A 15,614-nucleotide genomic window follows, 5' to 3' on the forward strand; every position below is an offset into this window, starting at 1 on the left:
CTTATCTGTTCCTCTGCCTCAGTTATTGTGCTATTAATTACTTCTAGAGAATTTTAAATTTCATTTATTTTGTTGTTCATCCTTTGTTTGTTCTTTAGTTCTTCTAGGTCCGTGTTAAATATTTCTGCGTTTTCTCCATTCTATTTCCAAGATTTATGATCATCTTTACTATCATTACTCTGAATTCTTTTTCAGGTACACTGCCTATTTACTTTTCATTTGTTTGGTCTGTTGTGTTTTTCCTTTCACCTTCATCTGTTGTCTGTTTCTCTGTCTTCTCATTTTGCTTATCTTACTGTGTTTGGGGTCTCCTTTTCGCCGGCTGCAGATTTGTAGTTCCTTTTGTTTTTGGTGTCTGCCCCCAGTGGCTAAGTTTGGTTCTAGTGTCTGTGTTCTGGTGAATGAGACTGGATCTTGTCTTTCTTGTGGGCAGGACCGCGTCCGGTGGTATGTTTTGAGGGTGTCTGTGACCTTGTTATGATTTTAGGTAGCTGCTCTGCTAATGGGTGGGGTTGTGTTCCTGTCTTACTAGTTGTTTGGCATAGGGTGTCCAGCACTGTACCTTGCTCGTTGTTGAGTGGAGCTGGGTGTTAGCATTGTGATGGAGATTGCTGGGAGAGGGTCCCCATTTGATATTACATGGAGCTGGGAAGTCTCTGGGGGACCAATATCCTGAACTCGGCTCTCCCACCTCAGAGGCACAGGCCCGATACCCGGCCGGAGCACCAAGACCCTGTCAGCCACACGGTAATTACTCTTTCCTCTGGTGGGCCAACAGTGGGGCAGGGAGAGTGGTTTGTCCATGCTAAAATCCAGCTGGAGGAGGTCATGGAGAAGACATAACAGCTGCTTAAACAGAGAGGTGGACTGAGGCAATTCCATGACTCGACTATCAGGTTAGCGTATGCGCCTTCCCCATATTTATAATTTCTATATCTTCTTCTTGGATTGATCCCTTGATCATTATGTAGTGCCCTTCCTCGTCTCTTTTAAAATTCTTTATTTTAAAGTCTGTTTTACCTGATATGAGTATTGCTACTCCAGTTTTCTTTTGATTTTCATTTGCATGGAATCTCTTTTCCATCCCCTCACTTTCAGTTTGTATGTGTCCCTGTGTCTGAAGTGGGTCTCTTGTAGACATCATATAGATGGGTCTTGTTTTTCTATCCATTCAGCAAGCCAGTGTCTTTTGTTGGCAGCATTTAATCCATTCACATTTAAGGTAATTATCAATATGTATGTTCCCATTACCATTTTCTTAATTGTTCTGGGTTTCTTTTTGTGTGTCCTTTTTTTTCTTGTGTTTCCCACTTAGAGAATTTCCTTTAGCATTTGTTGTAGAACTAGTTTGATGGTGCTGAATTCTCTTAGCTTTTGCTTGTTTGTAAAGCTTTATTTCTCCATCAAATCTGAATGAGATCCTTGCTGGGTAGAGTATTCTTTGTTGTAGACTCTTCCTTTTCATCACTTAAAATATATCATACCATTCTCTTCTGGCTTGCAGATTTTCTGCTGAGAAATCAGCTGTAAACCTCATGGGAGTTCCCTTGTATGTTATTTGTCGTTTTTCCCTTGCTGCTTTTAATAATTTTTCTTTCTCTTTAATTTTTGTCAATTTGATTACTATGTGTCTCGGCATGTTTCTCCTTGGGTTTATCCTGCCTGGGACTCTGTGTGCTTCCTGGACTTGGGTGGCTATTTCCTTTCCCATGTTAGGGAAGTTTTCAACTATAATCTCTTCAAATATTCTCTTGGGTCCTTTCTCTCTTTTCCTTCTGGGACCCTTATAATGCGAATGTTTGTGCGTTTAATATTGTTCCCGAGATCTCTTAAGCTGTCTTCATTTCTTTTCATTCTTTTTTCTTTATTCTGTTCCATGGCAGTGATTTCCACTATTCTGTCTTCCTGGTCATGTACTTGTTCTTCTGCCTCAGTTATTCTGCTATTGATTCCTTCTTGTGTAGTTTTCATTTCACTTATTGTATTGTTCATCTCTGTTTATTTCTTCTTTAATTCTTGTAGGTCTTTGTTAAACATTTCTTGTATTTTCTCGATCCTTAACTCCATTCTTTTTCCGAGGTCCTGGATCATCTTCACTCTCATTTTTCTGAATTCTTTTTCTGAAAGTTACCTATCTCCACTTCATTTTGTTGTTTTTCTGGGGTTTTCTTTTGTTCCTTCATCTGGGACATAGTCCTCTGCCTTTTCATTTTGTCTGTCTTTCTGTGATTGTGGTTTTTGTTCCATGGTCTGCAGGATTGAAGTTCTTTTCACTTCTGCTGTCTGCCCCCTGGTGGATGAGGCTATCTAAGAGGCTTGTGCAAGCTTCCTGATGGGACAGAGTGGTGGTGGGTAGAGCTGCATGTTTCTCTGGTGGGCAGAGCTCAGTAAAACTTTAATCCAGTTGTCTGCTGATGGGTGGTGCTGTGTTCCCTCCTTGTTGGTTGTTTGGCCTGAGGCGACCCAGCTCTGAAGCCTACAGGCTCTTTGGTGGGGCTAATGGTGGACTCGGGGAGGGCTTATGCCAATGAGTACTTCCCAGAACTTCTGCTGCTAGTGTCCTTATCCCTGCGGTGAGCCACAGCCACCCCCAGCTCTGCAGGAGACCCTTGGACTCTAGCAGGTAGGACAGGTTCAGTCTCCTGTGGGGTCACTGCTCCTTCCCCCTTGGTCCTGATGCACACACTACTTTGGGTGTCCCCTCCAAGCATGGAGTCTCTGTTTCCCCCAGTCCTGTTGAAGTCCTGCAATCAATTCCTGCTGGGCTTCAAACTTCGGTTCTCTGGGGATTCCTCCTCCCGTTGCTGGACCCCCAGGTTGGGAAGCCTGATGTGGGGCTCAGAACCTTCACTACAGTGGGCAGACTTCTTTTTTTAAAAAATAATTTTATTTATTTATTTATTTTTGTCTGTGTTGGGTCTTTGTTGCTGCGCGTGGGCTTTCTCTAGTGGCGGTGAGCAGGGGCTACTCTGCGTTGCGGTGCGTGGGTTTCTCATTGTGGTAGTTTCTCTTGTTGCAGAGCACGGGCTCTAGGTGCACGGGCTTCAGTAGTTGTGGCTTGCAGGCCCTAGAGTGCAGGCTCAGTAGTTGTGGCACACAGGCTCAGCTGCTCTACAGCATGTGGGATCTTCCCGGACCAGGGCTCGCACCCGTGTCCCCTGCATTGGCAGGCAGATTCTTAACCACTGCGCCACCAGGGAAGCCCTGCAGTGGGAAGACTTCTGTGGTATAATTGTTCTCCAGTTTGTGAGTCGCCCACCCAGCAGTTATGTGATTTGATTTTATCGTGATTGCGCCCCTCCTACTGTCTCATTTTGGCTCCTCCTTTGTCTTTGGATGTGGGATATCTTTTTCGGTGAGTTCCAGTGTCTTTTTGTCGATGATTGTTCAGCAGTTAGTTGTGATTCCGGTGTTCTCACAGGAGGGAGGAGCGCACGTCCTTCTACTCCAATTTGGTCTTGAACCAATTTCCTCCACTGACATTTAAAGTGGTTTTTTGTAGGTATGTTCTTATTGCTACTTTGTTATTTGTTTTCTGGTTGTTTTTGTAGTTCTTCTCCATTACTTTCTTCTTTTAGTGTCTCTCTTGTGGTTTGATGATTTTCTTCAGTGTTATGTTTGTGTTCCTTTCTCTCTATTTTTGGTATATCTATAGTAGGTCTTTGATTTGTGGTTACCATGGAGTTCATTTATGTTGACCTATATCTACTTGATTTAAAGCGATAGTCACTTAACTTCAAACACATTCTGAAAGCTCTACATTTTTTACTCACCTCCCAACATTTTGTGATTTTGATGTCATATTTCACATCTTCATGTCTATCATTTAACTGTTTATTGTAGTTAGAGTTGATTTTACAATTTTTGTCTTTTAACCTTTGTACTAGCTTATTTAACTGGTAAATACCCAGCCTTTATAATTGCTTCACCAGTATATTTTCCCCATCCTTTAATGTCTTATGTCCTGTTCTAGCCATTGTGGGTTTTTTTTTTACTTCAAGAAGACCTTTTAACACTTCTTGTAAAGTTGGTTTAGTATTGATGAACTCTTTTAATTTTTGTTTGTCTGAGAAGCCTTTATCTCTCCTTCAATTCTGAATGATAACCTTGCTGAGTAAAGTATCCTAGGTCTTAGGGTTTTCCCTCTCAGCACTTTAAATCTTATCGTGCCACTCCCTTCTGACCTGCAAAGTTTATGCAGAAAAATTAGCTGATAGGCTTCTGAGAGTTCCCTTGTATGTGACTCTTGTTTTTCTCTTGCTAACTTTAGAATTCTCTCTTTAACTTTTGCCCTTTTAATTATACATCTTGATGTGGCTGTGTATGGGTTCACTTTGTTTGGGACTCTCTGTGCTTCCTCTGTGTTTCTTTCTTCAGATTAGGGAATTTTTCAGCCATAATTTCATCAAATACATTTTCAACCCCTTTCTCTCTCTCTTCTCCTCTGGGACCCCTATAATGCAAATGTGAGTATGCTTGATGTCTTCCCACAGGTCCCTTAAACTATTCTCTTTTATAAAAAAATTTTTTTGCTCTTATCATTGAGTGATTTCCATTATTCTACTTTCCAGATTGCTTATGTGTCCTTCTCTGTCACCTAATCTGCTGTTAATTCCCTCCAGTGTATTTGTAATTTCAATTATTATATTCGGCTCTGACTGGTCCTTTTTATATTTTCTAGTTCTTTGTTAAAAATTCTCACTGTGTTCATCTATTCTTTTCCCCAGTTCAGTTAGCATTCATTTAACTACTGCTTTGACGTCTTAATCAGTTAAATTATTTATCAGTTTCCTTAGGGTTTTTTTCAGCATTTTTTCTTGCCTTTAATTTGAAATATGTTCCCCTGTCTACTCATTTCTTAAAAACTTTCTCTGTCTCTATGAAATTAGGTGAGACAGTTATGTATCCCAGTCTTGAGGGTGTGTTCTTGTGTGGAACCATCCATGTTCAGTCTGCATGTGCCCAGTGGCTCTGGAGGGAGGGCTAGATATGAAGTGAGCATGGGCTGCATCTTCCCCTAGGGTGTGGTGGCAGTCACTGCCCGGGTGGGAAACAGGTCTGGAGTTGAAGGGGCTAGAGCCAGAACAATGTGTGAGCTTGGCCTTCTTCCATGCTCAATGGCCATCACTGCCCTTTCAGGTGTGGGGTTGGGTCCTGAGGGGCTAGAGTAAGAACCCTGAGAAAGTTGGGTTTCTCCCGGGTGTGATGGCAGTCTCCACATTGGTATGGGATATAGCCGGGTCCTGAGGGCTTGGGGCAGTATTTCAGTGCTGGTTTCACTTTTTCCCCATTGTTCACACTGTGGTTAGAGGCTGGAGGGAATGGGCTCTGAGCCAGAAGGGATCAGGCCGGAGGGGTTGGTGCCACACCACTGAGTTGGTCCCACAACCTCCATACTGTGCACTGAGAAGCGAGTTCCTGTGATGGCGGTCTCCAGCCTGTAGTTAGCTTCACTCTCTCCAGAGTGTCTGCAGGGACACATGACCTGGAACGACTGTCTCTACTGGGCAGAGGCAGGTCCAAGGTCTGAGCTAGCTCTGTTTCCTCAAAGTGCACACACACTCATTGGTAATGGCCTCAGTTCAGTGTGGAGCAGTGCCGGAGCAAGAGGGGCTAGAACATAAGCCTGGTACAGGCTGCGGGGGGCACTGGGTACATCCCAGGAATCCAGCCAGAGGCCTGGGCAGCAATCAAGCCCACCTTCTCCAGGGAGGGGTTTGAGTGGAAGGATTCAGTCCCACAAACAATCTTTCCTGACACTGAGGTCTGTGACTGTCCCATCCCACATGTGGTCTGTCCACCTGAGCTCATGCCATGAACTCTGGAAGCGAGTCAGGGTGAGAATACGGGGGAAGGGTGGACCCAAGTGCTCCCCATTGTCCAGGTACAGTCACTCCTTACTTCCCATCCTCACTGCGCCCATCCCGCCCCTGTCCCGGGTAGCTCATGTTGGGTGGTCTCATATATGGGTCTCCTGATTCTAAGATGAGCTACTCTGAGGAGCCACCCTTCCCAATCTCATTCCATCCACACCCACAGTAGTTGTCAGACATCATAGGATCACAGAGTAGGATCGAGAGCCTCCTCCAGCGAATCCAACATTTTGAGCATCCCAACACCCTGTCGTGGGGTTTGGTGACTTCTGCATCATCCCCCTCCTATGTTTTGGGAATGTAACGACAACCCTTGAACAAAACAGATCCGACCCTTGATTTTGCTCATTCAATGCCTTACAGAACCTGGACCAGCCTCTACTCCCTTTACTCCCTGAATCACATCTTTCTCCCTCAAGGGAGATTATCCCTGATTACTTTTATTCACACACAGGGACACACAGTCACCAACCTGGAATGTCCTATCTACCATCATACCCTCTTTTGTGTAGTAAAACACCGGTCTTTCGGGAAGGGTGTCAGGCAGAACCACCCTCGCCTCACTCAAACACAAATCTGTCCCTCTGAGTCTCAGGCAGGTGCAGCCCTGGGTCCTGGCTGAGGGAAGGAAGTGCTCCCCAACCTCCAGTGAGGGGGAAATCGAACGTGGAGTTCAGACTCAACCTCATGTGTCCTAAAGAGGCAGTCTGGGAGATTGAGCTGGGACACGGAAATATCATTTCCAGGAAAATCTGTGTCATGGGGCTGGTGAAAGAGTATTTGACAGGGACCATGCAAGAACACAGACCTACTAACCACACTTGCCATAGACCCTGACGGGCCAATTTCCACTCAAGGGTATAGAGACGACCAGGCTGGAGGAGGGTGGTCAGCTGGCTAGGGCAGGGAGGATGTGAAAGCTTCCAGGTTGGAGCTCTGGAAGGGGGTCATGAGTTCCTGCTGATGGGGGGGGGGGGGGGAATGGCAGAGATGAATGGGAACCGCCAGACCCCAAAGGAGGAGGGGGGTTTGGAGAGAACTAGAAGAGAGCCTTCAGGGGAAAGGGAGGACGTTCCAATGTGGCCAGGCAGAGCCCACACAGGACCCAGACGTGGGGCACTCCGCTGGCTTGACTGCAGGGATGGTAGCAGAGGCTGGCCCAGAGTCCCCGCCACAGGATGCCAGAGATACTGTTCCGGAAAAGGCTCTGACGTGGAGCAGCGCCCCGCCCCGGCCCCCTACCCCTACCCCTCCAGAGAGAAGGCAGAACACAGAATATGAGAGGCACTTTAATTGGAAAATGCTGTGAAACTGGGGTGGGGCGGGGGCAAAACAAGGGGGAGAGGAAGCCCCAGCTGAGGCAGAACAGGAGGGAACGAGCTTGGCCACAGCTCCCGGGCCCCAAAGGTACCAGCTGCTCCTCTTGCAGGAAGACGCTGGGCTCAACCTGTGAAACAGCGGAGTCAGGGAGGAGCCTCAAGCCAGGGCCAGCCCCCAGCCCTGCTCAACAGGCAGGACTGTGGGAAGGGGTACGGTGTGCGTAACACTCACTTCAAAGGGTCTGGAACTTGTCAGCCAGGTACTGCATGGCGGCTGCAACAGGGACAGGCATTAGCAGGCGCTCCACAGAGAGGGATATAGAAGCCCGTCCCCCTGTCCCCGTGAGGAACCGCCTAGCCCTGCAACCTGAAACCCCCTCCAGACCCGATGCAAAGAGCTCTGGGCCTGACCACTCCCCACCACCCGAATTGAATGTGGAACCGGTTCCTAAAGGGAAACAAAGTGTGCCAGCAGCTCTCATGCTGTGGGCCGTGCCACAACCAGTCAGAACTCATCACACACACAAACAATCCAACAAGAACCTTAGAAGCCACACCAAGCAGCAGTTCAAGGGAAAATCAAAGAGGCGTCTCTAAAAGTCCTATCAGAAGGAGATTCCCTAGGACTGGTCTGGTTGGCAAAGTGTGCATGCAGTCCAGACAGTACCTTGCTACTTGTACACACGCCCAGCTGGACATACACAGCCGGCTCCAGGGCCAGGCCTGCTAGGTTCGCCTCCCCAAAGGGATGTTGGTCCCTGCGAGGCCGAATGCACCTGCAGCCCACCCCCATCCCAGGTGCCCACCCGGGTTCTGCACTAAGACACCGCTCTCCGTCCCCGGTTCCTCATACCAAGTTTCTCCTTAAGGTCGTCTATTTCTCTCTGTAGCACGAGACTCTAGGCCAGCAGACACAGGAGGAAGAGAAATGATTAGTATACTCTGGCCTCCTCTCTCCTCCACCTTCTCCTCTCCCCCAGGCCCTCCATCCCAGAGCCGGGTGGCTAGACTGGCAAGGGCTCCTCAGTGGAAAGGAGGTGGGTTCCCTCCGTGGGGTACATCATGAGGGCAGGGGAAGGAGGGCCCCACACATGTCAGTTGAACTTGGACCCAGATCCCACCCTCGAGTTTGGGCCTGCATTTCCAGGAGGCAGAGGAAGCATTACCAGAGGACAGCCCGGTGTTCCCAGTGGCTGCTGCTGTCTTTCTGGTCTTGGGGGATGGTCAAGTGGCTTCCGGTCACCTGAGAGGGAAAGGACACACAATCCAGCTTCCCAGGCTCCCAGTGAGGTGGAAAGGGCCAAGCGGGGTCTAACGTGAGGTGAGGCAGCACCACCCTCCGCTGGCAACAAGCCGCCCCTGCTCTGCCCAGCAGCCCGAACCTTCTCTCTGGGCCTGCCTCTCCTGTTCCCCAGGGGCAGCCATTTCGCCACTGTGGTCCCCAAAGACTGTGGCTCTGGATTCGACCCTCCCAGAGCTGCAGCCACAGCCAGCACGTGGGAGAGCAATGTGGGCGAAAAGGACTTAACAGAAAAGGCTGTTCCCCTGCAAGTCTACACCCGGAGGAGCTGTTTGGGGCACTGCCACCGATCACCCCGGCCGCACAAACCCCACACAGAGGATGATGTGGCTCAAGGCCAGCCCTGCCAGCACCCCGTCTCCTGGGGTGAAGCTGCCTGGGAGCAAGGCTGTGCCCCCAGCAGAGACAGAGCCAGAGGTTTCTGTCCTCAACCCCTCTCCCCTCCCCTCATATCAAACCCACGACACTCACCTGAGGGGACAGGCAGCCTGGGCATGACTTCTCCTGGGTTCAGGGCCAAGGGCTCTGAGTTTCCTGGATCTTGGGGGCCTCTGGTGTTGAGGTCGTCACTGCAGGCTTTTCCACCATGCATGCGTGGAAAAGATGTGCCTGGCCTGTGAGTTGGCAGCTGAAACAAGAATTTCTCACCGATTAGGACTAAGGATGTGTGTGTGTGTGTGTGTGTGTGTGTGTGTGAGAGAGAGAGAGAGAGAGAGAGAGAGAGAGAGTGTGATTCGGGGCCGGGGTGAGGCAGGGAATTGGGAAGGGAATTGAAAGGCTGATCTCATTAGCACTTTCTCCCTCAGTCAGCCCCAGGCCAGCAGGCAGAGCTGATCTAGGGACAACACTGGGGCACTGAGAAAGCCCAGGCCCCCTGCAAGGAAGGTCTGGGGAACAGCTAGGAAGTAGGATTCAGGAAGCTGGTAAGTCTAAATACTATGGCTTTTTGGGGAAATTTTTAAGGGATCCCCCGACACAATTCAGCTACCAGCCCTCCCTTCCATCCCAGCCTGTCTCGCAGAGGAGGCTGGAAACAGGCCAAGGGTGGAGAACCGGGCCCAGCACACCCGAAGTGCTAGCTTAATGTTTGTCCCTAGTAAAAGGAGCCCGATCTGGCATCCTAATGACCCAGTGACCGAGGGGCACCCAATGACGACCCCTGAGGGGTGGACGGAGGCAGCATGGGTGAAGACGTGTGTCCTGGGGGCGGTTGGAGCTGGGGGGGGGCGAAGAGTGGGGAGAGAGGAGGAGCATGGCCTACTCACTTGGCCCTTTGCGGCTGGATCTTTATTTGGGTCTTTATCTTCTCCCGCCACCGCCTCAGACTCCCTTGCCCGCCTGGCCACGGATTTCTTCCCAGCACCGGTGTGCTTGGACTGTTCATTTCCCGAAAGGACCAAGGTATACCTCTTGGATCTCCCAAGCAGCGGGATGCCAGAGATTGGGGGCAAGGTGGCCGGTTCCAGGGGAGTTGCCGAGATTCGCTCTCCCCCGGAAGGGAAGGTTCTCCCCAGGGCAAGTTTGGAGGCTCCCCCGAGGGATTTCTTCTCCTGGGCCCCCTTCTTCCTAGGAGCGACCCGCCGCAGGCCACCTGCAGCAGCAGCAGCAGCTCCCGGGTAGCTGGGCCTGCTGCCCCCCTTCCCCCAGAGCACGCTCTGCATTTTCCTAGGGGAAGAGATGCCCTGCTCTCCCACGCCCTGTGTTTCCACAACCGAAGTTAATCCTCGCGGAGCCAAGGACAGGGAAGAGCCTGGCACGTGAAGGCAATTCTCCCTGTCTTGGAAAATCGAGTGTCTGGGAGTGTCCCCGGGATCCTTGGGTCTGCTGGGCTCGGCCTGGCCTCCTCCTCTGGGGTAAGTGCTCAACGTCATCAGCTCTGTCTCACTGAACTCATCTGAGGACTCGGGGTCGGACAGCAGCCAGGCCAGGCCTTTCTCGGGGAGCCGCTGGCGATCCGCAGCCACCTTCAACCTACGCTTAGGGCCTCTCTTAGGGTTCCCCCAGGCCCGGCCCGCTTCGGGCCCACCGAGGTGGAGAGGGCCGGCCGGAGCCGGCGGCGCTTCCCCACAGCTCTGGGCGGGCGCTCCTCGACCCCCGGGACCCGCCTCGAGGCCGGCCCACACGGCGGACACTTCGAAGGCGGCGCAGCTCTCCGGGGACAGGTGTCTGTGGACGCCCAGCATGTCCCGGGCGGCCAGCTGCCGCAGGATGCCCGCCGCAGACTCCTCGGCCAGTTCCAGGAGGTCCCTCGTGTCGTCAGCCGGGGAGCCAGGTCGGCCTTCGCGGCCCCACAGCACCGGCCCTCCCGCTTCCAGCATCTCCCGCTCCGACTGGAAGCCCCCGGGGTCCGGGAAGCCGCCCCCGCCCTCGCCGCTCCGCGGCTCCCCGGGCTCGGGGCCTGGGTCGGGACCCCGCGGGACTGCGGGGCCGGTCGGGCTGACGCCGGCCCGCTCCCCGCCCTCTGGGCCGAAAAGCGTTCCCCACACAGACAGCTTATCGGGGGAACTCATGTCGCTACCCTGGCGGCGCCGGAACCGGGGCGACGGTCGATGGCCCGAGTCACGGTCGCGGTCGCGGTCACGGCGGTCGAGGCGGGCGGCGCTCAGAGGGCAGCGGCAGCCACCTCAGGCGTCGCACGAGCTCGCCTCAAACGCAACGACGCGCGGTTTTCAGCGCACCGCCCACGCCCGCGCCGCGGCCTCCTCATTGGTCCGGGCCCGGCCAACCAGCGGGCGCCTTGTTCGCCTGCCGGCTCGAGGCCTAACCAATGGGGTCGAGGGCCTCTGATTTGCCGCCAAGCCCGTGGGCGGTCCGGGCAGTGGGCTGGTGAAGGGGATGGTGGGAGGGCCTCCCTCTGTCAAGCCTCTCGGCCCGCCTCCTCCTGTCCCGCCTCCCCTTTCCGGTTAGAGTCACAGCTCTGAGCCTCCGTTTCCCATCTACACAGGGGGTCGGGGAGTGAGGGCGCCGGGCTCCAGGGGTGGTGAGGATGAAACGTCAAGATGGAGGTGCTGGACGCCTAGCACACGCCGAAAGCATTTGCGAGCCTCCCTTCCACCGCAAGCCTTAAGACCCAACAGGAGAATGGGCACAAGAGTCCCGCAGTCAGTGATCAGGGGTCAGCCAGAGAGCAAAGGGATCGTATTTTCGTTCTGTAAGGTCTCTGTCTCAACTGCTCCATCAAATGTGGCTCAGCAAACGTTATGGGCAGGTGGGTTTGGCGGACAGACTGGGGTTGGCGGACAGACTGGGGTTGGCCTCGTTCCATCAGCCCTTCGCCCGCTCTCAGGCAAATTCAAAGAAGAGGAAATCGCAGTGGCCAGTTACACCCCAAAAGATGCTCCCCACCGCTGATCCTGGAGATGTGAACTAAAACCACGAATTGGGTTTCACACACTAGGTTGACAACCTTCAAAGAACTTAACCATTCCGAGGGTGGGAGAGTTTAGGAGCAAAGCCCTGTGGCGGTGGTGCAAGAGATCCATTTGGGAGGTAATCTGGCAGAATCCATTGAAAGCAACTTAGTGCCGGCACGGACTCTGTGCCTGGCACTCTTCTAAGCGCTGGGCATAAATAGTAATGCATCCGCGTGACACACCTATAACTATAGTACCAACTATTACTGGCCTCTTACCAGTGAGGAAACAGGCACTGAGAGGTTCGGCCACTGGCCCAAGGTCATTCGGCTCGTGGGGATCAGCGGCAGCATTGAAACCGATCAATCTGCCTCCAGAGTCCTTGCTTTGAGCCCAAGATCTTAAAACTGGAAGGAAAAATAAAAGCTATTTCCTCTATGTTCCGGCAAGTCCGCTGCCTGGTACTTCTTCCGGAGACACGCTGGTACGTGTGGTGTACAAGAACACATGCACAAGGGTGTTGGTGATGGGAAAAACTGGGAACACTCCAAATTCCCGTCGGTAAGGAAATGGATGAATGCAACGTGGCTTAGCATCCAGTAGCATAAAGCGTGGCAGTCCAAAGGAATGCATCAGGCCATTCTCACAGCTTTCGAAAGCATCCTCCTGACTTCAAACTGCAAGTTGCAGAATGATGGCATCAGATCCACATTAGTCAATGTTTTTAAATCCCAAATGAATCCTATCTAATGTTTGATAACCTTTGGGTGTATGTTTCAAGGTCTGAAAGACGGTTTTCACTAGATGTTAAAATGGTGGAATAGCTCCTAACAGGACCCAATAGGTTTATGGAACAAATTTGTGGCCTTGGATCTCCCCAGATTGGTTAGGGAGGTGTACAGTTGGTTTCCTTTAGACTCAATGTCACCTACAGGTAGCCTTGAAAACATCTGCTGTCATTCTGCTTTCAATTTGGGCATGTTGGGTTCAATCAGTTTTCCAATGGTATGATTATTTGGCTGCAATATTTATTCCTTCACTTGGAATAGAAGATATCATTACTCATATAGAGGCTTTAACAAAATTCACCCAGCAAGCCTTAAATGATAGTAACCAAGCCATTTGTTTGCTCAGTTCAGAAATTTCCATGATGAGAAAAGCAGTCCTACAGAATTGCATAGCCCTCAATATTCTAAAAGCTTCCCAAGGGGGAGCTTATGCTATAATGCATAGTGAATGTTGTGTTTTTATACCTGATGAGTCTTCTAATGCAACCCCCCCCCTTATGGTGCATCTGAAAAATCAGATTTCCACTCTGAATGATCCTCTTCCCAGTTTAAGGGAAATGCTAGGAAAATGGTTTGGTTCAAGAGGATATTGGCTTAAATCTTTACTAATGATATTGTTCCTCCTATTGCCAACTTTGATTACAGTTTGTGTAACTTATAAAGTTTTAGTTTCTTGTTTTTTGCACTGTGTATCACCTGCTCCTACTAAGATAATGATATCTAAACAACTGGAAACTACTGATCACATCTATAGTTCTCTATAAAATAATGGACATGCACAATGCACATGCAAGGTAAAATTGGTGCAAGTCCTATTGGACAACTTGGAATTGACCGTTATTCCTTGCCAGACATCTTACTAGTACCACCCCCTAAAAGGAAAGAAAGAACCGGGCTATTAGGACCCAGCATCGAGGGACATGATGGACCCAAGGCAGGTAAAGAACCACCCTAGCGTTTAGGTACCAAATACTTGATCACCTAATGCTTTCTATTGAAAGATTAATGATCAAAAGTGGAATTAATGAAATAAAATTATTTTCAGGCAGGGCAAGAAAAATTGTAAACATAAAATTCTCTCTCTGCCCATTTGAGCCACTAGCCCCTCCCCTTTAGTGTGATTTGTGTATCACATTATACATTAACTAGATCCCCTTAAAGGATACAGGAATGCCCACATGCCAAGAAAAAAAAAAAAAAAAAGAAGAAAGAAAGAAGGAAAGAAAAGAAATTTCCTTCTGGAACCAGCAAGGTAACTCCTTAAGAGATAACTTTCCTTTCTCAATCCTGTAATGGGTCATTAATACCCACTACTCGCCTTGTTGGACTATGTAAACTATTAATATGCTACTTTGTCTCAAAAACTTATATAACGGTTTTATCTCCAATGGGTGGAACAGTCCTCAGAGTTTTCTGAAGATTGTCTCCCATGTTATAGTCCTCAGGTTGGCTCAAATAAAAATTTCCATTTTTCTTAGATTGACTATTGATTAATCTTTTTGGACAACACAATGAAACCAAAAGATGGTTTTTTTAAAAAGATAACAAATCACAAACCTTAGGCAGACTGACCAAGAAAAAAAAAAAAGAGATTCCTAAGGAATCACTAAAATCAAGACTGAAAAGGGAGACATCACCATTGAGCCTATTGAATTTTAAAAATTATAAGAAAATAGTATGAAAAAATTTATACCAACAAATTAGACACATATATGCAATGAAAAAATTTGTAGAGAGACACAAACTTCAAAACAGACTCAATAATAGACAGTCAATTAAATTAATAATTAAAAATCTTCCCACAATGATGCTCCTGTCCAGATGGCATCACTGCTGAATGCTATCAAACATTTCAGATGGAAATAAGAGCAACACTCCAGAAATTCTTCCAGAAAAAAGAAGAGGAATGAACACTTTCAAATTAGCTCTAGCAGGCCAATATTACTGTAGTGTGAGCCTCTGACAGTTTTTTTTTTAATTGTAATGCAAGTGCCTGACATTAAGCTTCTGATTGCTGAGGCACCACTTCAAAGACAGCTATATCAAAAAGAACAAATTGCCAGCTACACGACTAGGTAAAGAGCCAGGCCACCACACCCCTGAAGTTTCCTTTGTTTTGGAGATCTCTGATTGACTTAGATAACTGACCCTTTGGCTGCTTGTTTTTCCCTTCTTGTGCTTTAATTCCCATTCTGTTTTAAATTCATCAATAAAGAGTGAATCTGAGAAACCCTAGGCCCCTCACTCTTGACCCCGATAAAAACATAACCCCAGGTCCCAGCTCTCTTTCTCCACCCACAACCTTTCTGTGTGGTCCAAGGCATGCCATGTACCCTCCAGGACTTGTGAGTAATAAACTTCGTCCTTTCAAAGGTTCCTGAAGGTTATTGCTGAGGTGCATCTTGCAGTTATAATAAGAACCACAAGGGCTAGTTCAACCACAACATTGGTTCTGAAAGGGGAAATATCTGTGGGGGCTCGCCTTGGAGTCCAGGTGAGTGCCTCCAGGTATTTCTAGCTGACAGGATCACTATCGATTGGCTGAGACCAGCACAATTACCCTGATGCCCAAAACACACAAAGACATCCAAAATAAAGAAAATTGCATACCAATCTTTCTCATGAATACAGATGAAATAACCCTCAAGAAACTATTAACAAACTGAATTCAGAAACATATAAAAAGGATTATATACCATAACCAAGTGGAATTTATTCTAGAAATACAAGGTTGGTTTAACATCTAAAAATCAATTTATGTAATACACTATTTTAAAAGAAGAAAGCACTGAAACATTATCATATTAACTGACACAGAAAGAGCATGTGACAAAATTCGACCACCTTTCATGATAAAAACAATAAAAAACTAGGACTAGAAAGAAATTTCTTCAGCATGATAAAGGATATCTATGAAAAACCTACAGCTAACATCATATTTAGTAGTGAAAGACTGCATACTTCTCCCCTAAAGTCAGCAA

At 48.9% G+C, this 15,614-nt stretch overlaps 1 protein-coding gene, 2 long non-coding RNA genes and 1 pseudogene across 4 annotated transcripts in view; all 4 read right to left on the minus strand.

Moving 5' to 3' along the window:
• LOC309620813 overlaps nt 1–15,614 on the minus strand; it is a 498,839-nt gene that overhangs the window by 287,255 nt on the left and 195,970 nt on the right. The gene's annotated exons all lie outside the window — the stretch shown is intronic.
• Nucleotides 1–15,614, minus strand: part of LOC309620844 — a 260,746-nt gene that overhangs the window by 146,091 nt on the left and 99,041 nt on the right. The gene's annotated exons all lie outside the window — the stretch shown is intronic.
• LOC309621227 (uncharacterized protein CXorf49 homolog) lies at nt 7,150–9,222 on the minus strand. Its single transcript, XM_082378310.1, has 5 exons — nt 8,964–9,222; nt 8,359–8,435; nt 8,046–8,091; nt 7,425–7,466; nt 7,150–7,320 (listed from the first exon to the last, which is right to left on the minus strand). Exons 1-4 carry the CDS (start codon nt 9,082–9,084, stop codon nt 7,426–7,428), a joined length of 285 nt encoding a protein of 94 aa, XP_082234436.1. The 5' UTR covers nt 9,085–9,222; the 3' UTR covers nt 7,150–7,320; nt 7,425.
• On the minus strand, nt 9,473–12,101 carry LOC309620943 (uncharacterized protein CXorf49 homolog pseudogene; annotated as a pseudogene). The gene has a single exon. The product of its transcript is annotated as an uncharacterized protein CXorf49 homolog pseudogene (transcript).

The sequence above is a fragment of the Balaenoptera borealis genome, assembly GCF_965194805.1.
Source record: "Balaenoptera borealis genome assembly, chromosome: X".
Lineage (NCBI taxonomy): Eukaryota > Metazoa > Chordata > Mammalia > Artiodactyla > Balaenopteridae > Balaenoptera > Balaenoptera borealis.